The 27,980-nt window shown below is 32.3% G+C and overlaps 2 protein-coding genes across 3 annotated transcripts; one reads left to right on the top strand and one right to left on the bottom strand.

Moving 5' to 3' along the window:
• Window positions 1–2,882: 2,882 nt before the first annotated feature.
• LOC117216915 (elongation of very long chain fatty acids protein 6-like) lies at window positions 2,883–27,968 on the bottom strand. Of its 2 annotated transcripts, none has more exons than XM_033464081.1 (3): window positions 27,687–27,968; window positions 5,639–6,044; window positions 2,883–5,363 (listed from the first exon to the last, which is right to left on the bottom strand). In XM_033464081.1, the coding sequence occupies exons 2-3, from the start codon at window positions 5,962–5,964 to the stop codon at window positions 4,817–4,819; spliced, it is 873 nt and encodes a 290-aa protein (XP_033319972.1). In that variant the 5' UTR covers window positions 5,965–6,044; window positions 27,687–27,968; the 3' UTR covers window positions 2,883–4,816. The 2 variants fall into 2 exon arrangements, with proteins under 2 accessions (XP_033319972.1, XP_033319973.1); XM_033464082.1 differs by lacking the exon at window positions 27,687–27,968 and adding an exon at window positions 20,717–20,739.
• LOC117216918 lies at window positions 16,374–18,122 on the top strand. Its single transcript, XM_033464086.1, has one exon. It carries the CDS (start codon window positions 17,306–17,308, stop codon window positions 17,603–17,605), a length of 300 nt encoding a protein of 99 aa, XP_033319977.1. The 5' UTR covers window positions 16,374–17,305; the 3' UTR covers window positions 17,606–18,122.
• Window positions 27,969–27,980: the final 12 nt, after the last annotated feature.

The following is a 27,980-nucleotide window of genomic DNA, read 5'->3' on the forward strand; positions in this document are numbered from 1 at the left end:
TGCAACTTCTGACAGGACACGGAATATTCGATTCGTTCAGGAAAAGAGTTGGGACGTCAGGTAAAGTGAGACGTACTGGGATTGTGGACAAAGGCTGGATAAACTCGAACATTTTATTTTGTACTATTCTAAATGGAGTCTGGCAAATTTTTCTTGAAAAAGTATGTAAATTTAGTCATTCTTGGGATTGTTTCAAGGCGACTATAATAATTATAGTGAAAGATAGAAAGTGAGAAGAAAAGGAAATTCAAATTAGTCAAAGGAGAAGACGAAAAACGTAAATACGCGTTTCTAAAATAAGTAACAACAGTATCATACAAACTTGAAATAATAAAGGAAGAACAAATATTAATGTCCGATGCAAATAAACGGGCCTGTTTAGTTCAAACTGAAATCCCAAGGTAGCACATTTTATACCGTGCTGCGAAGGTGGCCATTGAGTCCGCCATACGGCAGTAACGAGGAGAGGGTTTTAGTGGGTTTTGTCGCACATCATCTCAGACAGCTGAGCCATACAACTACATAACCCGATAGTACGCTGCCGGATATGCATCAAATGCATTTTCCTCCCTCGTGCGCGTGAATAAAGGTCCGAACGCCGTGCGTGCGATGCGACAAGAAACAAACCAGTTCGAATTCCATCGGACCGACATTGGTGAGTCGTACGACAAGGTCTATATACGACCGGTCGTCGAATACTACATATTTGCGACTGGTTAACTTTCAAGATACCTTTGTCTATAACACTTATATAGTAATTAATCAGGTCCAAGTATATTAAGTTTGGTGGAGTGACAAGAAATTGAATCAGAAAATTCAATTTAATATCCAACAATTAAAAAATAAACATCTTCTTCACACCTTCCATCATAAATTATTATTATTATTCATATACAATATTTATGTATAGTAAAGAAAAAGCATATATAATAACAAATGAAATTATACGATCATCAATTTAGAAAAAAAAAAAAAAAACGAAATCATACAATATTTTTTTCCTATCACGCTCGTTTTATTCCTTTCTCACATACACACATACAACTTTTTATCTCTTTCGTCCTCTTTTCTTCAACGAGTTACTTCAATTTTTATTTCTCATTGCGCATTAAATTATACCATTAGAAGGACATCGAATCGAGCCAAAAAATATTTTTCTCCCTAGATTGTTCCTATGGATTTACTGATCTTCCATTGGTCTCATCGAATAAGAAGAGGAAAAACAAGGAATGTTCATCTCTCGTGATTTTACATTTTACTTTGTGTGTAACATACTTTGTGTGTGAGAACTCGGACTGCAGTATTAACAAAATCATAATGCTTGCAACGTTCAAAATCTCTCCATAAAATAACGTTAAAGATTTTAAATATACCGCAGATACTGGAGCGAAAGGCAAATAAAAATAATTAATAGGTTACTAATCATGCTCTTTTATGACGTGTCTAATTAAGGCGTATACTTTATTTTACGAATAATACAGTTAAATTGATCGAATATTGTTCGCCTTCTAGTGGGCTAAAATATGAAAACTTCATTTTCTCAAGGAAGCTATTTTGTGACATTCCTTGTTTTTCCCCCTTATTCCTCAATTATAACTCAACGAGAGAAGTTGAAGGTTCTAGAATTCGTTTAAACAGATATCAAAGCAGGCAGAATTCTCTTTTTGTTCCTCTGTATTTCGTATTTCGTATTTCGTTGTTGACGTCGAACCTCTTCTAAAGTTTTGCTTTCATTCCGCTTGCATTTCACTTGTTTCAATCGTAAGCATCATCTTACTCTTGTTTCAACTTTCAAATCCGAAGTTCGTCTGTTTACTTAATTAATCGATCGTCGAATCTATCTTTACACTTCTCTGTGTATTTAGCGCTGGATGATCTAAAAAACTATTTCTTTTCGATTCTCTTTAAAAAAATTTCGCTGAAACGTTACACGCGATTACCACCAATCAACGGCGATAACAGAGCAGTTACAAGTGTTTTCCTGCGACGTAGTAAATGTAATGCTTAATTTTAATATTACCTGTATAAATATTTGAGGCTTTCGTTATTTTGCTTCTCTCTATAATTCCCCTATGAAAAATCTATGGAAAAGTCAGCTTTAGAATTAACCCGATTGCAGCGCTATCGGTGAATAAAAGCAGCACTCAAATAAATAATATCTTAATTAATAATCAATCGATTATGATTACAGCATCGACACAAGAGAGCATCTGCTTGATCTAGGAAAATTTCTTCAACACAAGTATTTGCAATAATTTTGTTCAACGATATTTTGTAATATTCAACCATCATGTAACAAATTCTTTAAATATATAATATTAACCTAAACTCTGATCGTTTCTTTTCTATACATGAAAATAACATTACGTAGATTAATAAAATATGTTTACAACATATATTTTTATAGTTGATTAGAATTCTTAATTATTGCAAATATCTTTTACAAATTAGTTTGCGTATTTATCTTTATTCACCTTGCGTCACGCGTAATCATGTTTACAATATAACTTACGTATATAAATACCTAACGCGAGTGATTAAATTCTTTTCATCCACCAAATGAAACACGCACCTTTCAACGAATATTATCGTCGTCGTTTTAATATTATTTTGTTAAATAAATAAGCAAATTCGAATCGAACGTAAGAACTCTTTGGTAATATTTACTGTTAAATCAAATATTTGGACTGTTTTTCCCCCTCCGACAATCTCGACCAAATAAGCAGACAATTAGAAAAGGAACATACACGAGCTGGTATAATTATTACCACCTCGTATAAGCTAAATGCTTATTTTTAAATTAAAGTCTCTGCATTAAAGTGTATACTTCAGTCGAAGTAAGGGTTTCGAATTTTTCATTGGCAATATTTGTGCGATTTGGAAGGAATTAAAAAGAATGTAATAAATCAGAAAAAGAACAAAACGTTGCATCCAATCAAGTATCATACAAAATGTGGAAAAGGAAAGCGTTTAAAAAACGTGAAATATGAAAGTGCGCGTCGATCAGCGGCGTGAATAATCGTTTTGAAAATTGAATTCGTTAATTTAATTTCCATTCCAGCTAAAAAATGCTTTCGTCCTGACTATGCGACTAGAATCGGACAACAATTCATCTTTCAAAGAACAGCCATTCCTGCAGAAAGTATCCATTCAATTCTTGCTTACAGATCATTGATTCGCCTAAGACATAAACAATTCTTTACATAAATAATCGAAAATCATCCCTTTTACAAGAATTAACGAAAAAGTTCAGTGGTAGCTAGGTATATTGCGCAGAATGCTCTTAATATTTTTCATAACAATACCATATACCACATACTTGATACATAATAAACATTTCTGAAATGTTTGCGTGGATTGACTTTAGAATTAATCCTAGTTATTGGCTCATGTTGTCCGTACCACGCCGGTTAATGATACAAAATTATGTGAAAGAGAATCCATCGCTATTGCTTTCCTTGTCTTGATTAAATTTATTATTTGAAGATTTATCACACCCAATGACTTGAATAAAGATTGTAGTTGTGTTCGTTATGACATGCCAAAAGTGTTTTTATTAGCAATGATTTAAATAAATCAATATAAATATAAATAACAATTTGTACAAAAGTTTCATACAAAATAAATTATGCGATATAAATATTTATAAACGAAAGGAGTAAACACTCTCTATAAGACTGATTGCACTTTGAAAGTAAAAAGACGTCGGCAAGCTGCCCGTTTTATTATTCCTAGCAGCACAAAATAGTCACGATAGAAAATAGTAATTATAAATCCTCTTCTTTCTTTTATTATTTTCTTTCATTTCTTAAATGGTCATCAATTGGGATTACGATTTCGGTCTTCGATTATTACCTATCGTTTTGTTTTACTATTTTCTACGAAGAATATCTTAGCTCGTTCTGGAGGTAGGCCTAATGAAATTTCACTTCTGGTTTTCTTTCTCCATACTTTCTGACTTCTTCAAAAGTAATTCGTTTTTTTTTTTTTTTTATCGTTATTCCGGTAGAACAAGACTTGGGAACAATTCTTTGTGTTTGTTTTCTTTTCTTTTCGAGCAATGTAAAAAAAGATTTCGGCTGTTCTTACGAAAGATCGATCACGATATATATTTTTTAATATTATCCATACTTTGCATATGCAGATCATTATATATTCTTTATGATATCTCAACATATTTATACATTTCCATAACAATAAATATGTCAAACATATTAAATGTAATAAGAATATATCAATTATTTGTTGACGAATTTCGTTCAAATCTAATATTCTTTCTTCATTATTAAATAGTTCAATATTAAATAATACATTCCTACTATGTTTTTAAATATTATGTCTCCATCCTCGTTCTACCAAATTTTGTGCTAACTTCATAAAGAAGCGTAAAGAAAAAAGTTCACCAAGAAATTTATTTTGAAATCGTCCTTAAACAAACGAAAGTTTCAAGACGTCTCTAAGGAGAAGCTCCTTCTTCTTTCATTAATTCTATAATAACGCGTTTAACGCGTGAGACGCGTTAAACAAGTTATCATGAAATTTATTACTAAATTCACTGTGCAACATTTAATATTATTGTAAAATTCAATGTGCTATATTTTCAAGTAATTTCCACCCCACCTCTCACCACTTTCATTCTACTACAACCAGTTTTTACGACTTTGAATTAACAAAGACTCCTAAAAAAAATTTTCAAGGGCCATTTCTTGAAATGCATTTCCATAACGCCTTTGAAAGAAATCTTATTGAAAAGCGTTTTCAAGGAATGTTCCTGGAAAAGGTCTATAGAAAAAGTTTTCAAAAATTGTAGTGTGCATTAATTAACCTTGAGCTTGTCATACTCCACTGTTCCATTAGCGTAAACCTTCTTCCCTACTTTGTTATTAGATTTAGATAGATAACTCTTCTGGAAAAATTTAGCGAAGAGTACAAAATAGCTGAAGTACATGAGCAGACTAAGTTTGACGTTGACACGCGTGATGTGGCAATCGATTTGGCCACTTTCCAGGTACTGGTGAGCCGAAATATTTATAAGGCAACCAATAACCATTTGTGCTAATTGTAGCGTAGTGATCAGCATGGCGATCCCCTTTGGTGGTCTATATCGCATTGCTTTCAAAGCATAATATGTATACATTATGGAGTGAACAAAGTAATTCATTACGACAAACCACCTGGCTGATGCTGTGTATTCTGAATATGAGAACCACGAGTAGAGAAGAACCGTTATATGATGATACCAATGTAAAAAGATTAGTGGCTGTTTCCGTAGCACGATGAAGATTGTGTCGCCAAGTTCTGGAAGCTTCGACAAGACAAACATCCACGTCCAGAAACCGGACACACAGTCTTGTTCGATGAAGCTGGAAAGAAAATATGCAAGCATTAGATCAAACTGTCCAGCTTTGAAATTTTTCAGATATTCGTATGTTGGGGATGTCGAGACCGCGGTACATTTTCATACACATTCAATACATTTCATATACATTAAATATACATTCAAGCATTGAATTCTACGCTTGAGTAAGACTTTTAAAATATCAAATATAAGAAATGGTTCCATGATAATATCTAACTAATAAGTAATATTCAAACTATTATGAATATTTTGCAGAATAAGATAGAGAAGTGAAATCACCTTGGTATGCAAACACTATGGTAAAACCCATAATGCCTTAACACGTGAATCAACTCTGGCGCTGTTCTAGTAAATCCAATAATAGAGAACGTTGCAAGCAGTGTGTTCCATAGTGCAAGTATGCCTCTCAGTTCAAACTTTGGTCTATTCGACATGTAATGCTGTCCTCCAAAAATTAGGATCATGTAAATGCCACAATAGTAAAAACAGTTTGTCCAATTCTTTGTCATCCATATCTTAGTATCCATATGAATGAATGTCTCTTCGAAGTTGAAGACATACGAATAGTTAGGTACAGTGACCTCCATATAATCCACTTTATTCATCTTGAAGTATCCTTTTTCTATCCGCTAGCCGCAGAAGAGTTAAAGAAATTACACTTCCTCTTGCCTCCGTCGCCTATTGACTGGAACAGAGAAGAAAACAATCTTTCAGACATTTTTTTAATCTAGAAAATTAAAATAAAAATTACAAATCTTGCAAACGATAAATTATAAATAAGATACAGTAAGGTATGCTACAACGAAGAAATATCGGCTACTCCCCCAATTTTTTCATTCCGCTTTCGCTACGATGATTGAGAACTGCCACCAACCGGCAATCTTTTGAATCTCCCTTTTCCTTCCTTCTTTAGTAATATTTATTTTCAAACGAAAGAGCAACTGCGTAAAAGAGTATTTGTTACCGAATAAAGAAGTTGACAAAGAATATTTGTCAGCAAACAAAGGATAAAGGGCTTCTAAAGATATAAATGAATAAAAGCATAAATCCACAATGTGGCATGAGCATAAGAAGAAACTACGACTTGGTATGTATAATTTTCTATATAACGAATCGCGCAGCATATCTGTGCGTAACAGTAGTTATTATTTTTATTACATGCCATATCAACAAGGATTATCCCGCTTCTTCAGCAATCGGACGACACATCGATATCGGCACATGTTTGTTAGTTAAATATACATGTAGAGTGTTTTAGAATAGGTGATACAACCAGGCAGGAGCTTATTCTACGTAAGTCGAAACCCTTATGCAATCGCTTGTTGACAACACGTGTTAAGTTCACGATGATGTCGCAAGAAGACAAAGCGTTTTTTTTTTCTTTCTTTTTTCTGTTTTCTTAGAGAAGTTATTCGCAGAACTTAAGGATCGTATATACACTTTCCAGAGCATTTTGGTTCGGTTGAGATAAGGCTGAGATGAAATAAATATTTGGTCGAAGCCGCGACAGCTACGAAGACATTCTCAAGGTCATCTTTCCACTCTTAGTAGAAGTCAATCCCCCAGGGAATCTTTTGCGAAGTTCAAACACCTACGGTGTCAGTTTTCGCAACAGGATAAATTTTGGTTGTACAGCACGTACTTCGAGTCTGATTAGATATATTACTCTGTTAATGATATAGTCGGATAATTCCTTGATAAGAATCGAAAGACTACGGTACAAAGTTTATAAAAGTTTTCGAAAGCAATACAAAAATATAATCGATGATTAATTTAAGAATTCGAGTCTCACGGAAGTATTGATATTTAAAAATATTCGATTTTATTTCCGAATCACCGAAAATAGACATTTTATGACAAACTACCATTATCTAATAGATCGTGCAATATGTGAGAAGTAAACGCCGAATTTAATTGGATATGCTAATATGCAATTTATAGTAAACTTAGAAGTAGAAAATATATGCAAATAGAAACAGCAGGCAAATTATAAAAACGAACGAGCAAGTATGCAAAACAATTTCGCTAGTTTGTACAAAGTGAAGTGAAAATTAAAGCAATTTGCATAGAAACAGCATACCATCGTTTAGGAAAATGTGATAGTAATTGCTATGCGGTAATAAGGTTAAGAATAACACTAGCTTGAAAACATAGTAAAAACCAACATTATATCAAAGAAATATTATTACTTTCTTATTTATATTCATAACTCATTTATTATACGAGCTCGTAATAATAAATGATGTTTTATTGCCTTCTATATTTATCACCTATAAAAAGAGCGTGGAGTTAATAACCTAAACACTTGGCTTGTTTATTTATGCATACTGCCACAGATTATATAATCATCAATTTATTAATGATTGATCAAATATACTGTCAATTACTTAATTGGTGAAATATTTGTTTTATAATTCATTTGTATGTAGATTTCCGTGTATGTAATTCTTATTACATAGAATCTATACAATTACACTGCAAATATTAATTTTGCAGCAATAACCATGTACAATATATTTTATTATATATGTATTATTATTAATCAATTTCAGTGGTTTAGAATTGGTTTCAACGTTAAAGTTTAATATTTGTTATGTCAATCAATTATCTATGTCTCTAATTCTGATCTAAGTAGTTCAATTTATAAATCCTCTTATTATATGATATTTCGCATTTTAGAAAATTATATGAATTTAATAAATTTATGTGATAAATTTATCATAGTAAAATTCAAATATCCAGAACTATTTCCTTTTTCATGTTATCTATACATCATACAAATAAAACAATATAAAATATAAAATTTGCACTCCCTGTGAAAACAAGTCGGAAACATAGAATATGATTTATTCATAGAATCGTCCACTCCTGAAAAAATGGCGTTTGAAAATTTGTCAAGTACGCGTTTTATTACGCAAATTTTAAAACAATTATGCGAAAATTTAAAATACGCAAATAGAGAAGTACGTTGTATAAGCTATGACTCTTGAAAGTCCAAGAAGCGAGTGAATATGCATACATATATATTAATGCACATTATTAGATATTACTTTATTTACATATTCAAGTATTCCTTTTCAACGTCAAATAATCACTCGAATGAATTATAGTTTCCAGTTAAATGAAATAAATTAACTGCTTATGTATAAGTATCGTAGAAAATAAAAATTCGAATAACAAATTACATTACGTTTGATACATCACTCTTTAGAAGTCAAGCTGATTAACTATTTGTTTGGTTATGGGAGGATCTATAGTAAATAATTCACTTCTAAAATTTGAATTTGTCTCTTCTCTTTGTTCCTCGAAAAATTCGATAAGACAAATCCTTCACAATTCGAAGATCGTAGCTCTTCCCTTGAGATTAGAGTTCGATATACGTACGTATGATATATTCGATTTATATATACGCACATACGATATAATTCTTATAACGAATTATGTCATACTTATATATATTTGGAAAAATTACAATCGGTACTTAAAATTGGTTTGCATGCATTATCTTTTAATTTCACGATTGTAAAAGTTTTTAATTAAAGAACAGTTCGATTATTAGGTTAAAGATCAATATTATACGTGGTACTCATTTCGTATGTAAAATAATCCATAATGACATGTATTAAGCATACCGCTGTACAGTGACCTCTATTGAATTGCAATGTTATATTTATTTAGGAGTAGTGTTATTAAATTTGTTATTTGTCGTTTTTTGTAATGTATTAACATTTCCTTAATATTTTAAAAGCATTTGTACCACTCTGGACGAGTAGTGACGTTACACAGTGTCTATATAGATTTCTGTCTCTATCGTTCCATGTATTCTAGTATAACTTATTATCAGCGTTATAAAGCTTCTTATAATTATTTCAAAATTTTGCGGAACGCAAACGAAATAAGATAATTTTTTGTAAAAAACCTGTCGTACAATTAAATTATGAAGAAATTTTGTACGTATTTTTAAGCTACAATAAATAGTATTTATAATGATTTAGAAGTATTGAAATACTTATAATCGGCAGTGCATGTCAAAGCGCGGGCACACTAGTCTTCGAAAGTTCAACTAAAAGTCGCCAGATGTCTCGTAGGAGGCGCCAAACTTAGCGTCTACGAAATCTTTTCTATTTTCTTTATTATTATCATATGGCTTGGATGACTATTCTTCTACATTTACCAGCGCGAAAATATTGCATCAGAGTATTGGTATTATCTGCACTAATGCGATTTTCAAACAATACGAAGTAAGCTTAGTACCTAGAATTCTTGCTTCTTTTGCTTTCTATAATAACGAATAATGGCGGGAATAATCGTTGCAAACTCACTTCTCAAGAAATTTAAGGGAAATTAGCTTTCAACTAGATTAGAAATTAGAATATCTGTTTCTTTTGCTTTCTTCAATAATACATAACGATAAAAAACTAATAATGTGTTCATAGGGTGCATCATCATAAATTATGTACACATCATGTATTAAAAAATGTATTGAAATACATATTTCTTTGTAAAAATAATACGTGTAAGAATATATTGCAGATATAGTACGTATTAATGAATTCTTATAATACAGCTGTATTATTTGTTTAATTATTGAAAATGCGAAAAAATGTTTTATATATAATGGTAATATTGACAAATATATCTTGCATTTTGTTATAAATTCGCTGTTTCTTTTTCAATATGCCACAGTTTATACAATTTTAAAAATGCTTAATTTTTGCCTATTAAAAATAAGCTTGGACTTTTAAATTAAAAGAATTTTATACATCCTATACATCAACACAACATACATAAAGTATATTTTTTGTAGTACGCTGTAAGTTATTTGTGTAGCGTGTTATAATACTCTCAGGAATGACAAATAAAACGTTCAGAAATCGAGCGGAATTATTTACGAAACGTGGGGCTTAGAATGACTGGCGTCCGGTGTATCATATTCGATACAGATATTATGTTATTAAAGTGGTAACTTGTTAATGTTTGCTTTTTCTTATGAGTAGCTTTTTTTTAGCTTAGTTAAAGTAACTAACAAGCAAATGAAATAACTAAAGTTTCGTAATTATATAAATTATATAAAAATAAATCATATGCAATTTTTCATTTATTTACGTATACGTATATATTACGTATATATACAATGTAGGTTCTGAACAGCAAATTGACAGTACGTAGGAGATTTTAAACAAATTTATGAGTCTAATATCTAGCAGGTTTTCCCCTCGGTGAATATACTCTAGTCTCATCATACCAAGGGGGAAATCATTAATTTACACCGATAGGTAATATCAAATAATATTTTTTTAGAACTCATTTTCGAAGTGGAAGAATTTGATACTCTATGAAAATAAAATGGCAAATCTGATAAAAAAAAAAAAAAAAACACCATTGGAAAATAAAAATATATATTGTATATATCTTTCAGAGTATAGGTAGTAATTTGCACATGCAGAAACTCGTTAGAATTTTATTTTCTAAGTTTAAAGTTATCTAAGAGTGACAGTATATTAAATCTTTAACTTTGTTTCGATGTCAATCGCAACTCTGCAGGATGAAAATTTTATTTTTCAAAGGAAGATTCTATATAAGGTTGTATATGCTAAAACTGTCAAGGTTATCTATCTTATTATTTGAAACCAGCTATTTTTTTAATTTTTAATAATCAAATGTTATAATATTCAAATTTAATATTCAAATGGCCGAAAACTAACCAACTTAAGTCTTACTATAGCGCCGATAAAATTTCAAGCGATAAATAATTCTATCGCTGTCGGTGACATCTTTAATTACAAACTGTAAATAAATAAATAAATATATATATATATATAATATAAATATTGAAAACCGTTGATATAATAATCGTCGATATAAACGTTGAAAAATTGTAATACAAATTCACAAATGACGAACGACAACTCTGTATTGTTAAAGACTATGTGCTTAAAGGCTCGTTTACAATTATTATCTTAATTTATTCCGTGGTATACCTCACATAATATTTCACACCACGACCCACTTTTCCTAATCACTCTCTGCCTCCTTTCTCTTTTTTCACTGCGCTAACAGCCTTTAAACATCCAGACACACTTTTCTCGCATTTTCCATTCAAAATTTTATCCACCTCTAGAGAAAATATTCATTTTGAACGATAACCTACATCGTGACACGTAGTTCATTTTCATTTTCTTACGCAGCTCACTTATCAATACGATTATTGTTATTCCTATAATTATTACGTTTCTATAAATAAATGAATTCTTGCTTCTTTCGTGCGTCGTTCTAAATGTATATTATCTTGAAATCTGAAACTCGATATCGATACATCGGCAGTTATTTTTAGGACTATGATTTTACCGAAGAATATTTTAAGTGAAAGTTGAACGGTTCCGGCGGGACATAATTTAACGTATTATGGCTGTTTTTTTGTCGGAGGATGCGTGGAACTCGTACAAAGGTCAAGTTCGTTTCTGTAAACGGTGCTATATTTCTTTTTACATATTTATGTGTACATATTATATTTATCGATTCTTCGGAACATTCTACGTGAAAGAGAAATTAAGGCGAAATATTTCAAAAATTAACAATTCATAAGATTTCGTAATATGTTTTAACGTAGAACGCATCGAAGAATCTATATGTGCGAGAAAGAAAACGCAATAACAACTTAAAAACTTGACATATACGCGTGTCCTCTGTGCATCCTCCTACGGAAAAATTAATCGCGTCAAATTACGTTCCCCTCGAAACCATCCAACTTTTATTTGAAACATTTCTCGACCAGTAATCGAAGTGGTTTCAATTACGCGCCAATTACACGCGTTCCAATTAGGTTTATCTATCAGCATATGAAAAAAAGTGAAAGTAACAAAATTTCTGAACTGAATCTCATCAATCTCAATGCGAACGTTGAACATTTATGTAAATGTGTTTGATAAATCGAAATATATTCTAATAAAATGAAGTTAAGGAAAACGAGTTGCTTATCATATAGAATAATTTATCGCAAAATATGTTAAATCTGTTATTAATAAGATAGATAATATATATGTATCTACATTAATGTCACACTTAATAGAATTTACGATAGCTTCGAGTTGATAGTAAAAATACTACTATTATCGTGAAGATAGTATTTTCCAAAGGACGAATTTCACTGAAAGAAGGCCTCATTTCCAAAAGAATTCGTTTTGAAAATTGGAAACAATTTGATGATCATCAATTGCCCTTGAGTAACGCTTGTTTCACTATCTATCGTTAGGAATAACGTTTCCAAATTGACGCTAATGTGGAAATAGAAAATGTCTGCCGGAGACAATTGAAAGTACGACGGGAGTCAAATGCGCTAAACCGACCAATAAAATTCGTTTTCTCCCTCTCTTTCCTCGTTGCAAGTTAACGCAATGAAATTGTATATTGCTGGAAAGTTAAAATACCGATATGCTTTACAGTTGCGAGTAACGACTCAACTATAACTTCTTTTCGATGACTATAAATTATTCTTGAGAGGCTTATCGCAATTACAAAGATAGATACGCACATTAATTGGAAACGCCACAATGCGATAGCGGCCCAAGTCTTCTCGTACGGTAAGTTCCATAACCTCACTTACAACACTCGACTCGTAAAAAGTACCAACAACTTTTTTTTTCCTCTGTATGTTATTAACTCAACAACTACAAATTTTCAATAATGTCATTGTGGGCACAAATGAGCAATATATATCACTGACAAACGTGACTTGTTTCCTTGAACCGTGAATCATATCGCGAGTCTCACGCGATGCCGTAGGGCAAGAGGTTAAACGATCTGGCAAGTATCATCTAGCTATTATCAACAACAAGAATGTCAACAAGTTGGGATTCTCACGCGACTCGTTCCCCTTCCATTTTTCGATCGTACGTTCACTTGACAGGCTCGGATTGTGAGATCACGATTAAACTAAGCATAGGTTCGATGAATCAGGCAAATTTCGAGTGCGAATACACGTGAACGATAGCCATTCACTAATTGGGTATAGGTTAGGAATTTATTTGAACAGTTATAGAAGGAGGTATATTTACAGGAAATTGTCTCTTTTTCTTAACCCATTGTATGTAATAGCCAGCGTTGTTATAACTGGTAAAGGAACGAAGGAAGGATAGAGATATAAACCACGGTGTTGATATCCGACATGCATGAGTTACAGGACACACATATAAAAATTGATATACGTTCGTATGACGTTGAAGTTCACGTAAGGTGACATCAAAAATATTATTCTTAAAAATATATGATATTTCATTCTGACATGTTTTCTCCTCCAGGTTTAGATCTTTAGAGTTTTGGCAGCTGAAGTTACAAAAAAATTGTTTACCTGTTACATAACTTGTAGCTATAAACAGTTCTGGATTCCGATTAAATTAATTTAATCTATTTGCATCCAATATGCTAAGTATGCTAAATATTCTTCAGATGTGGAAGATCACGTTTGACCGGTTTATCAGTTTATTGTATCGACCATTTTAAGGAATTCCACGAGAAATGATATGATTTAATTTCTTATTTCTATTCTTTTTTAAATAAATATTTTTTTCTTTTTTCCTCTGTTATAATCCAACCGTTTTCTGTTATAATCCACCAATCGTTTTGAACAGTAAATTTTCGATAAACTCCACGAAGAATTTGGATGTCATTTACTGCACCTATTATACTTATCTATAATAAGTATTAACTTATAAATAATTAGCCATGTTACTGCACCACGCCAGAAAAATTACTGAAAATTCTCAACGCGAGAATTGATTGTAATTTTAATAAATATTTAAAAAAAAAAAAAATTTACTGCACCTACGGCCGCGCGCGCTCTCTTAAGTAGGGCCGCCATGATGCAACTGTTAACTCGGCAATTAAGAACCGAGTTTATGAGAAAGCATTGAAGATTAGTTTATTTCAACATATCGCTACCGCCGTTTACGGAAAAAGTCGCCGTCCACGGGCTAATTTATGAATATTAAGAATAATTTATAATCATCGAAAAGAAATTATAGTTGAGCCGTCATTTTTAATTGCAATTAAAGCAAATGCCATATCGGTATTTCCACTTTCCATCAATATACGATTTTACTGCATTAATTAAAAAAAAAAAAAACATTCTCAATATACTGTAATGTAATACGATATATATTTCTATATATATGTCGGAGATGAAAGGACAGTGAAAAATCCCAATACCCTAGAGTCCAGACTTTCACTATAGCTACACTTAAGGTTTTTAAGGAGTTCTCCCAACATTCTAGACGGAAAGCCCCGCTGTCCTTTCATCTCCGACATATATAATAAAAGAAAATGTTTAATAGTTGTAAATGTTTGAGTACAAGCGATTTTTAGACCTTTTAGTCTACATACGTGTGACGCTGAGAGCTGTAGAAAGCAACTATCGCGTCATATGCGTGTGACGCGTATAACGAGAAAGATAAGCTATGACTCAGACATATCGCCATTCCAATGCAATAACGACGTAACTGCGAATCTGTATTTGTAAAATACGTTACTGCTCGCGCACTAAAATCTAATGTTTCATCTTCCGACCATAAAAATTTCATAACTTTTAGGGCACGTCCCTGGTCACTACGTGGCCGTTAACAATGCCGTTATCAAAATATTCGTTGGCTATCGCATTTTGTAGCAATATCAACGTACGTAAAAACGTTATGTTCGGTGCAGGCGAGAAACTTCTTGACGCTGTTCGATAAAGTTTTTTTTTCGAAATATTAAGTCGTTTGTTGAGCAATGTTAATCAGAAACTCGATAATTCAATACTTAAAGAAATATAAGAAATAAATAATATTTCGAACACGCTTTGAAAATTACAGACTAAGTAGCATGGACCACCTATATAGTGGAAAATATATCTCGTTAGTAGTTTTAAATATAAAATTCATATTTTCGACTTTTTCTCGACAATTATTCAATTTCGAACAAATAAGCCTCTTTAGTTTTAACAAACTTCGATTTTATTTGAACACATACAGTTTTACTAATAATTACTTAATGTAATGAAAATTAAGGGAGATTCGTTTGACTTTGCGAGAAAATAATTTTCATTACACTGTCAAGTACATTACATTAACTAAAAAAGAAGTATTTTCGCATGCATATAGCGAGGTACGTTTGTGAGACTCGAAACAGTGTGTCAGCACAACCGACATTCCGATTTGCAAGAAGGAAGAATGAATAATGTCAGCACAACTGACATTTCCATTGTGAACAGGTAAAATAACGTATTTTATTCAATTCGCTGTGTAGAGTTAATTCATTTATAATATAAATGGATAATTACATACTGACAAATGGGGTTATCATAATTGCATTATAATTGCGATAATCATTAAACGATTATTTATTTCGTGCACGCAACAGGAGATTCAGTTACTATAGAATTTACTCTGTTTTATAGTGAATTCTTGTATCATAGCTTTACCTTTAAATTCGATGTCAATACCCTTGAAATAATTTTACTTTTCTGCGGATTAATTAAGTCTGCGAATTAATTTGCAAGTCAATAAGTTCCGAATACATAATACATACTAATGGAAGAAAATAAGCTATAAGAATTTAAAAACGTTGAGAGATTTTTCGGTCAAATATGAAGATAAAAAAGGCTGTATTAGACATAAATAAATAAGATTATTTCATTTTTGTAGAATAAGAATTGCTTGATACGTAACGTAAATGAGCGATATATAATTACTTAAAATCGTGGAATTACTGTTTCTTGATAGTTATATAAAAATTACAAAAACATAAAGTATTACTAGCGAGTAATATCGTTATTAATCTATAAAACGAATCTGAATTCATTTCTTCAGAAATAAAATCTAACGAAGAAAAAAACAGAATTTACTTCGATAAAAGAACATTTCATTGTTACATAAGGAACAACGTTCTGTTCTATAATAAAGATAATCATCATGATTTTTATTCCATCTTATGTAACTGTATTAAAATCGTTTCGTAATAATAATAATAATAATAATAATGAAATAAACAGGTCAAAGAATACAAAAGAGACGAGACGAATAGATGCATAATTTTATGTTCTGTTTCTATCTGAAACGTGTCTAATGGAATTTAAAGATACTCATTGTGAAAGTAAGGACGAAAAATATTACGAATAATTGTTATCAGATAAAATAAACATAAAAAATAATTAAAAATACAGAACATGATAAAGCTGTTGCGACATGAAAATAAAAGTGCAAAACAAGATAATTTTTGCGGTAAAAATCTATCGTACGATTATACGTTATTGTTAGGAGGAAATTATTTACGTATTTATGTGTTCGAATATTAACACGAGTAAAACTATAGGCTAGTACAATGGCAGTTATTAAAACCGTTCGATGACAGTGTTACCAGAAACAGGGACAAGTGTCCCTCGATGTTACCATTGCCACTCTACCCCTACGTCGCATGTCTCGCTCTTGCGTCTCTCCGCGTCGCGTCTATACAACGCAACGTTATTTGTACACCCGTCTCTCCTCTCCCGCCCGCATTTGCCGACAGTCTGCATACAACTACAACGATAGTTGTAGACGCGATGAGGAGAATAGAACGGTAGTGGGGGAACCTGAGGGACGAACTTGTCCCTGTTTCTAGTAACGCAGTTCGGGACAAGCAGGGCGATTCGGATAACTGAATCGTTCGGATAATAGGAGCCCACTAACTCTCTCTTCCACTATCGTTTCTTCGTTCGTATAGGTGATAGGAGCTAATGTTCGTATAACTGAATTTATACTCACCTATTCGAATACATAGGCGGTGGAGCAATAAGTTTAACACGTTGACTGCCGCGCGTATTTTCAATGAAATCTCCTTCGGGCCACGAGTGCCGCTGTACCAAGCGTACTCTCTCTGCCAGGTACTCCCACCGATATTTTAGAGAACTTAAAATCTATACCCTAATTCGTTACAATGTCGAAAAGAGAAATGGAGAACTTATTTCTTAGTGAGTCAAATAGCAGTGAAGAAGAAGGCTTTTACGAGGATTATACAAATTCGGATAGCAGCGATGAGGAAGAAATCAGATTTCCTAGAAATAAAAATATAAATAGAATTACATCGTCTGATTCTGATTCGGATATTGATAAGCGTAATCGTAGTGACACTGAACGTAACGAAGATACTGTTGACGAGATTTTACAAGAATTGGTCATTGAGGAAGAAAGAAGAACTGATGATACCGAGGAAAGTACAATTCAATTTGATGAATGAAATGAATTTAGTGGTTGGCAGAAATCATTTCCTTTCCCCAAGATAGACGGCCTCATTAGGCAATTACCTGGCCATGTCAATCCATATGATGTGTTCGAGCTGTTCGTGGATGACGAAATAATATATTTACTTGTATCAGAAGATTGCAACAAGGAAGGACGTAAATATTAGAAGATTTAGAGAATTATTAGCTGGAAAATTATTAGGGTTGTCTGAAAATACAAAAAATCCTTGTCTTCGACGGAGTCAGCATAATATCGCCGTTCGGAAAAATAATTCCGGAAGAAACATTCGACGCGCGTGCAAACTATGCTATGCGGATAAAAGACGTCGAACGGACGGATCAAAGACACGGGAGAATTTAAAGAAAACAACAACTTGTTATCCAAATTGTCCCGACCAAACTCAGCTTTGTATAGAATGCTTCGAATTTTTACATTCTAAATAATTTTCTTAATAAACCATTTTCGTATTACTTTTACAACAATTCAATAGTTTTATTACTTCCTGTGGAATATCTTTTCAAATACCTACGGCGATCCTTTTCAAGTAACCAAATAAGCGTCATCCGAATACGCGGCTCTATCAGAAACTTTGCTGTCACCCGAATACGGGTGACGTGTCAGTCAACGTGCTAAGGAGAGACGTCCCATTCCTCGATCATTAACCCTTTTAGTGGCGGCCGAAAGAATTGTACCTAAGCGTATATTGTAATATATTATATATTTTTTATTATACAGGGTGGTTGGTAACTGATGGTACAAGCGAAAAGGGGGTGATTCTACGCGAAAAAAGAAGTCGAAAATATAGAATAAAAATTTTTCGTTGGAGGCTTTGTTTTCGAGAAAATCGACTTTGAATTTTCGCTCGGTACGCGTCCACTTTATCGCGTCTCGTTATAACGGATCTCACTGTAGATCGTTGTCTCGATGGAAAAATTAAAAAGAAATTTTTATTCCATATTTTCGACTTCTTTTTTCGCGTAGAATCACCCCCTTTCCGCTTGTATCACCAGTTACGAACCACCCTGTATAATATATATCATAATACATAACATAACTGTACTTTACCTTTAATGTAAATTGGCAAATTTTGAGAAAAAGATTATAAAAGAAATGTAAGAATGATATTTACAAAATTCAAAACGGAACATATTATGAAATAAAGGGAGAATAAATTAATGCCAATTGCATTTCAATATTTGTTGAAAATCACACTAATAATACTTATTCAAAATCGTTAAGAAAAATGGAAAAATCAGTTCGCTTTTATAAACACAGTACTTACAAATAAGAAGAATCATGGTTTGGTCATAGTTTGATATAGAACACGTAGAGCATAAAGCATAAATACTGTATTCTCAATTATACAGGGTGATTGGTAACTGGTGGTACAAGCGGAAAGGGGGTGATTCTACGCGAAAAAAGAAGTCGAAAATATAGAATAAAAATTTTTCGTTGGAGGCTTTGTTTTCGAGAAAATCGACTTTGAATTTTCGCTCGGTACGCGTCCACTTTATCGCGTCTCGTTATAACGGATCTCACTGTAGATCGTTGTCTCGATGGAAAAATTAAAAAGAAATTTTTATTCTATATTTTCGACTTCTTTTTTCGCGTAGAATCACCCCCTTTCCGCTTGTACCACCAGTTACGAACCACCCTGTATAATATATATCATAATACATAACACAACTGTACTTTACCTTTAATGTAAATTGGCAAATTTTGAGAAAAAGATTATAAAAGAAATGTAAGAATGATATTTACAAAATTCAAAACGGAACATATTATGAAATAAGGGGAGAATAAATTAATGCCAATTGTATTTCAATATTTGTTGAAAATCACACTAATAATACTTATTCAAAATCGTTAAGAAAAATGGAAAAATCAGTTCGCTTTTATAAGTACAGTACTTACAAATAAGAAGAAACATGGTTTGGTCATAGTTTGATATAGAACACGTAGAGCATAAAGCATAAATACTGTATTCTCAATTATACAGGGTGGTTGGTAACTGGTGGTACAAGCGGAAAGGGGGTGATTCTACGCGAAAAAAGAAGTCGAAAATATAGAATAAAAATTTTTCGTTGGAGGCTTTGTTTTCGAGAAAATCGACTTTGAATTTTCGCTCGGTACGCGTCCACTTTATCGCGTCTCGTTATAACGGATCTCACTGTAGATCGTTGTCTCGATGGAAAAATTAAAAAGAAATTTTTATTCTATATTTTCGACTTCTTTTTTCGCGTAGAATCACCCCCTTTCCGCTTGTACCACCAGTTACGAACCACCCTGTATAATATATATCATAATACATAACACAACTGTACTTTACCTTTAATGTAAATTGGCAAATTTTGAGAAAAAGATTATACAAGAAATGTAAGAATGATATTTACAAAATTCAAAACGGAACATATTATGAAATAAGGGGAGAATAAATTAATGCCAATTGTATTTCAATATTTGTTGAAAATCACACTAATAATACTTATTCAAAATCGTTAAGAAAAATGGAAAAATCAGTTCGCTTTTATAAGTACAGTACTTACAAATAAGAAGAAACATGGTTTGGTCATAGTTTGATATAGAACACGTAGAGCATAAAGCATAAATACTGTATTCTCAATTATACAGGGTGGTTGGTAACTGGTGGTACAAGCGGAAAGGGGGTGATTCTACGCGAAAAAAGAAGTCGAAAATATAGAATAAAAATTTTTCGTTGGAGGCTTTGTTTTCGAGAAAATCGACTTTGAATTTTCGCTCGGTACGCGTCCACTTTATCGCGTCTCGTTATAACGGATCTCACTGTAGATCGTTGTCTCGATGGAAAAATTAAAAAGAAATTTTTATTCTATATTTTCGACTTCTTTTTTCGCGTAGAATCACCCCCTTTCCGCTTGTACCACCAGTTACCAACCACCCTGTATGTAACACAATTTCTAATATTAAAATACAAAACTAAATGATAATGCCATGATACGCAATAAGCGTGAGGATTGCTTGCTTGAGAACAAATAAACTAGTATAACATCACTGAAATAACATTCTAACATTATTATAAACATTTATAGCTATTGAAAATGTGTAATGTTTACTTACTATTACTCACACAAATAATTTACTTAGCATCGATGATCACTAATGTATACACCGTGTAATCCTTTATTGCACAGATTACAAATGGTGCGCGATGTTCGCACAAGCCCGCCAAAACTTTTACTCTCGTCCTGTCGATGCAAGATTTTGTGAAACATAAGCAGATATTCTGTTCTAAACAGTCTTATCTAAAACCTGTGACTACGGTCTCGAGCAAATCTCCCGTATCGGATTTTTATCTTATGGCACTGGCGTATACACAGTCTCGGTATCAAATATCGCGGAATATAAGAAAAAGTTAAACCCATAAGCAATTTTTTCAATTTATGGAATATCTCACACAGGACTTCCGCAGAGAAATTCAACCATTTATAACGTTTTACAAATTTAGTTTAAGATAAAGTTGTCTCGCGATGCGAATAGCAAAGCGGCATCGCATACGCAACGATACATCGTCGTTGGCACTTTTCACAAGCGTTGCTAACAACGATATATCGTTGTTCGGCACTAAAAGGGTTAACAGAAGACGCATTACGATTAGTTTTACGAATGTCATTAGTTCGGATAAGCGGTACGCCGCGAACGGTTAGCGCAATAACAGAAGCTCAGCGACGAGCTGAATTCGATAAATTGCGCATTCCGACGATGTTCATTCATGGTAGATAGAGTTCGAATAAATCGAGTTCCATTGTATACGTGCAGTTTGTTTCGACAAATCGCAGTCCATCGTGTATACCATGTTTAAACGATGAATTATTTCCTACGTTATTCTCACGTTATCCAAATGCTTTCGTTATTCACTGGAAATATACGTACAATCGCGATTGCGAATTGATGCCCTCGGATACGTGAAGCACAGGAATTTCAGCATATGTTTGTGTCACATTTTTCCGAGAATGATAACGCGCGATGCATAGAATTCAATGTTTAGAAGTTAATGTTGCCTGCTTTTGACGTACGAACAAGCAAATGTTATGACTTGTATATGCGCGAACCAGTTCAATACCGTTGACAAAACAGAGGAAACATGGGAAACGAAGAAAACAACGGAGAGACACAGGGCGATTAAGATAGGATTTTACATCGAGAAGCATAATTTGAAACGATAGCTTTTGTAGAAGTACTATTATGTTTCTTAAATGGTTGCCGTATATTCTTCTGCTGGACGAACAAAAGAGTGTAAGTCAGAATTATTAACTTTGCAGAGGTGCACTTATAAAATAATCTAACTTACGTAATATTTTACAGTTGTATTGTATAAACGCATAAGAGGTATTTTCATACATGATAATAAATAAGATATACGGAATAAGATTTATCGAACGTGTCAATTACATAATATGTACTAATATAACATACGACGATTATAAATTTAAAAAAGGTCAATACTTGTAATTTTATGTGGAAAAGATGATTTAATCTGACTTGCACACGTAAATAAGTCGTAGTTAGAAATTTGTATTTCAAATGTCGTTTTTACGTAGCACATTTTTTTCTCAGACGATTACCATGTCGCTTGCATATTAACGAGCAAAGAGAGAAAATTTATCATATATGCAAAAAACAAACATTTCCAAGTATTATGAATTGTTACACTGAGTGAATATCAATACATGTACACAAAAAATTACACTTATTTCTCTTCATTTTAATTTATGTATTATGATCCTTTAATAGCAACTGATGCAAGGATTAATTATTTGCGGATATAAAATATTTAAATGTAAGATATAATTTGCATTTATTAATTTCCAATCAATTATTTTAATCGACAGCATTAAACGCTATATTTCAAACGAATGGAACACAATTCCACGAACACTCGTTAAATGATCGTACAAGCCTGTTCTAAAGTTATATAAAACCTAAAAATTCACATTGAACATCTTCAATTTTTTCTGTATTAATTAATGCAATTTTGAAATATTCTTCTCAATATTCGTCGTATTTTTTATAAATAAAACACTAATCTATTCCTCTTTAAAATCATTTTTTCAAATATGTTGCTACTTTTCTATTGATGTATTTTGTAACATCACTAGGAATAGAATGTTTTCGTGTTTCATTATCGCCTGTTCTATACGTCTTATCTATTATTGTGTACTTATAACTTTCAATCAGTTGCATAATAACCACTCTTACTATAATTTTATTAATCGCTATTCTTATATAAATAGAAAGAATTAAGAATTCTCGCTCTTCAAAAATATGATGAAATGACTAGACTGCGAATGTTCATGTATTTATGGGAAACTCAAAAGTGCAAAAATACACATACATATACAGCACGTACTATTTAACTGGAAACGCTCAAATATTTGAAAAAATACGGCACACTTCTAAATGGATATCTTCGTTCCTCGTTATATGTTCTTATAGGTGAATTCAGATATCTTCAAAACATTAGAAATTTATGTCTTCCGCACCGGCTATCAATTATCGATATGAACTTTCAAATTCGTTACCCGATATGTTCCACCGAAACACATAAACATGTTTTTCATAATGCTACTCCTGGTACGCCATTGCCGAAACATAAGACCACAGTTTCTTAGTATTTCTATAACATTCGGTCAATTCCGAACATTTACTTTTATCTAATTCCTTGCACCGCTCCATCAAACTTGGATGTTTTGTTTGTAAGCAGAAACGGATGGTGCTAAAGGCACAAGAAGCTTTTGTGTTTTCAAGACGTCTATATGTCAGCTACAGTAAAAAAATGGATATATCCGTTTGAAGGTCATCGGCGCAAAGTCAAATATATAAAAGCACAATATGTCCTCTCAATACCATACAACTTTTGTCCGAAACACTTTCCTCTATTCTTCGTTTCTTTTCAGGCATTCCAACATTTCCAATTGTACAGAACGTACTGTATTAAATATCCAATGCATAATATTTAGTGCATGTTCAGTGGTTGAGACGGGTCTTTGCTTAGGTTCTATATTTTTAACGTGTATCCATTCGTATATTTATACTTTCCAAAGACATCTGAGAGGGATACGCTACTGAATTATTCTACATATGTAGGAAAGTAAAAAAGCAAGCGAAAGGATAACCAAGGATCCGCATCATCGACGCGACGCATTTTGTAGTAGGGTCATTCTTTCTCGAAACTAATCGAACATTTCCAAATAGTATCGGAATGAAATTCATATAAACATACGAAATTTAGAGATTACCATGGCCTTATACACGCGTTTCAACCGTTACGTTACTCGAATGATCTAATAATCAAACGCAATTATGTACCGAAGATTCAGAGGTTAAGACGTCACACGAGCGTTGAAACAACATCCGTTGCGTGATGTCCTTTATAAGAATATATTATCGTATATATTGAAAACTGCACACTAAGAATGTACGTTACTTTTTCCTCGAAATATTTATAGTAGAACGGACGTTGGATTTTGTTGACGCATATTCTGTATTGTATACACGTGAAGAGGCTGTACGGAAGTTTACAAGACGAGTGTTATATACATATGCATTTTATAGAGAACGTTCTTCCCATGATTCACAAACATTTTTCGATTTGTTTATTCTGAACTATTGTTATTATAAGAAACTTCTTTATGCATATTTATACGAATAAATTATTTTACATTTTTCCGCGCGCTTCAAAGTACACATTAAAAAGAAAAAGATTTTTTATTCGAAGCTATAATGCCATTGTTGGTTATATGCATAATTAACGTGAATTTAATTATTTAAGCTATAGCATCAGATAAAGATGTTGAAATATAAATTACAAGCAAATTTTAAATCTTATAAAAAAACGTTCAACGATGTACTTATGTACTTTTGCACTGTTCGCCCCTCCCCCTCCAAGAAGAACTTCTGGATCCGCCATTGTCTGCTACAAAATAACGTCCATCGCGTAAGCATACGTGTATTCGCAAAAAACAATGTCCGTTGTGACAGACGTCGTTTCAACGCCCGTGTGGTCCCAGAGACAAAAGACATCAATGCGCGCGCAGATCAGCTCATCGTTTACCGGAGTAACGGATGACCATGTTTTGGTTGAATCGACTATGGTTCAGTAGAGCTATAGCATAGTTAATGAAAATACGGATCGGATGAATTAAGAAACATCATTTACTGAAAGTGATTATTTCCTACAGCATTTTTTAGGTTTCCTAGCAGAAATTACCCCCTTTCCAGAAAGTGTAGTTTGATTAAAATGTAATTCAAGAAAGTGGGAAAATTTTGAAAGCATTTCAGGCTTCTCGTCGAAATAAAGAAAACGTAATTAACCTAACTTTGATATAAATATAATTAACGAATGTTACAGCATTGTTACAGCAAATTCAAAACAGAAATATTAGTATAATTTAAACTAGCATAGATTGCAAGTTGGAATGAACATAAAAGAAGGGAAGATTATGCTCGATTTAAAAATTTCAGAATTTTGATGGATAAAAGATATTCGTGGAAGGAATAAATTAACTATTAATATTCGTACAAATTTTCTTTTTCTTTTTTTACTTTTTCTGAAGCAACTAAGTATATTAGACACATGTTCGAATTCCAAGGAGCATTATATTCACGCATTGCATGATGTTACATATATGTACGCGTGCACGATGGAATATGTATGTATACGTATTGTACTACTATCATACATTATAGCTTTCTCTATCATTTCTTTTATTACGTTTCAAATATAGGGCAATTATACATATTGCATATGAATTGCAAAAGTGTCATAAATGGAAACAAGTCTTCCAGAAAATGCGAAAGATATTTGGAAACGTAAAAAAAAATTATTTATTCAACACATAATGCTGGCAAAAAGATAAACTCCAAGAAACGATGATCAAATATCAAATTTTTGTAAGTTTTCATTTGTGCAACCTCCCCTTGACGATTTTTATGTTCTTCTAACACAAGATTGGATTATTTTCAGATACTTTTAAAATACATGTGAAATACATGGTCATCCACTAGAAACACATTAATTAACAATTTAAAGTATACAAAGAGTATTATAAACATCAGTTGCAATTATATTATCTGTCTATTCCCATGAAATGGTAATTACTAATTTCTATAATAAACGACTATCGAATTGATCCTATGCAACTCAGTTGTTCGCATTCTGTTATTTAAGTTAACCTACATACATATGTAGGTTTATTTATTTGTTTAAACCTAAGTTTATTTTTTATATTGATCGTTTACATTTTTTTTATGTACGTTACTTAATTTTCTCTAGATAGAAGTTTAAGGATTAATAGATGTATATCGGTAATTTTTAGAACGAGTAATGAACATTTATATAAGCATTTTAATACAGTACAAAGTATTCATATTAAATGTTTCACCGTGTATTTTTTAATTCTGACAAAACATTTTCTGTGAAACATGATGTACAAAACGGTCGATAACATAAATAATAAAGCTAGAAATTAATAGAGCTAATAATATAGCTATGTATGAGATACGAGATAAATTATATAGTCGATAACATAAATACTTAATAAAGCTAGAAATTAATAGAGCTAATAATATAGCTATGTATGAGATGCGAGACAAATTATATAGTTAAAGGAGTTTCAAATTTAAGAAATTTTGTAGGTCTTCATACAAAGAGAATCTAGATCAACTCATTAGCAACAGAAATAATCAAGGCGCGCAGAAGAAAGTGCAAATTACGAGGAACCGACGCCACATTAAGATTTCATAACATAAACTCAAACGTCTCCCAGATAAAAATAGTCCACATGTCCAACAAACTTTTATAAATTCCAAACTTTGTTAACAGAAACAAGTAATCTATATTAAGCGATTTGCACGAGTGTGTAAATAACCTACGTTTAGGAAAAAAGTAAAATTCCGATCTTTTTTTTTTTTGATACAAAAATTCGTACGATAAAATTCAATATTTAACACAACATGCGAAAAACTAGAGGGAATTTCAAAGAATTACAATTTTTTGATTAATAAAATATAAAAGGAAGAGATAATAAAAATTTGATGAAAAATTAGGGTAAAAAGAATTTTTTATACGATATGGGAATAATTCATGGATGTTACGTGTTTTAAATCTCTACTCTCGTGTCCACAGTTTCGCGCTATTCTGAGTTCAGCTTTCAGTAACTTGAATATCCATCGGCTATACGAAAAATGTTTTCCTCGAAACTAACATGTACTAACATAAAATTTGCGAAATGCAAAGATCTTCATTCAACAAACGCGACGTGACAAAGTCGCGGCATGAAATTCTGTATCGTTACATTATCACAATGTTGGAAAAAAGTGCTATTTCCAGGATTTCCTTAGCAGTTTCCTCCCTCAAGAGTTTTCGCAGATACAATGTGTCAACACTGAATGTTAATATTAATGCAAATTCTTAAATTTTAATTCCTTAAACTCTTTAAAAGTGATAAATAGAATGTTTAACTTTTAAATTAGCATTTTTCTAGATCTCATTTAAATAAGAGATTATATTTACCATAAAAAGTGTGAAAAGAGTAAGAATTTAAAAAAAACAAGTGAAAACTATACAAAGATTGAAATTAATGACTGTAAATATAGTTCCAACAGGAATGCAATGTTATGTTGAAATACAATAAGACTTAATTACTGTAAAAACCCGAAACAACGTAAATATGAAAATTATTATACATATATTTATGTAACTAGAAAATATAAGCTAAAAGGTATTGCGAGATAAGATAAAATATCGAATGAGGTATCACGCCATCCCTACCAAAAATTTTAATACCATACAAACAAACAATCAATCAGACATATCAAGCGAAAATCAAACAGAAACATATGAAAAACAGCGAAATAAATATTTAATAAACGATATGCATCAGATTTGAACTTTCACAACTGATTTTGGATCACTGAAGTTAAAATTCAGGACGGATACTTTAGCACAGGAAGAATGACATAAGCTTCGTAGAAAAGGACAAAATTTTGGAACGAATGGCGAAAAAATTGTAAAAAAGGTAAGAATTAAGAATACATACCATAAAGTGGGCCGAGGAAGTGATGGTTTGAGAACAAGTTGATGGAGGAAGAAGACACAAGGTGGATCACGCAGGATCGTTTATATTACTTTGTTTGTGCACACCAAAAGACAGAGACTCGCACTAATAAGCGGAGAATCGCGGCTGCTTGCTTTAAGTAGGCATATTCGTTGAAGACGATGAAACAAGACTGACTTTCAGTGCTAGTAGTTTTGACACACGCTGCCGGCCTAGCGGGATTAAAATGGTAGAATACCGCAAGGCGCCATCTTTAGTAGATGGCACGCAAGCGCT

This window comes from Bombus bifarius, unplaced genomic scaffold (genome assembly GCF_011952205.1).
Source record: "Bombus bifarius isolate JDL3187 unplaced genomic scaffold, Bbif_JDL3187 scf7180000007974, whole genome shotgun sequence".
NCBI lineage: Eukaryota > Metazoa > Arthropoda > Insecta > Hymenoptera > Apidae > Bombus > Bombus bifarius.

What these genes read in the sequence shown, in the direction of transcription:
- LOC117216915 (XM_033464081.1), bottom strand. Translation starts at nt 5,964, where the DNA reads ATGAATAAAGTGGATTATATGGAGGTCACTGTACCTAACTATTCGTAT. An exon ending in CATAGTGTTTGCATACCAAG is followed by an intron (nt 5,364 to 5,638) that starts GTGATTTCACTT and finishes TTTTCTTTCCAG; the next exon opens with CTTCATCGAACAAGACTGTG.
- LOC117216918 (XM_033464086.1), top strand. Translation starts at nt 17,306, where the DNA reads ATGTCGAAAAGAGAAATGGAGAACTTATTTCTTAGTGAGTCAAATAGC.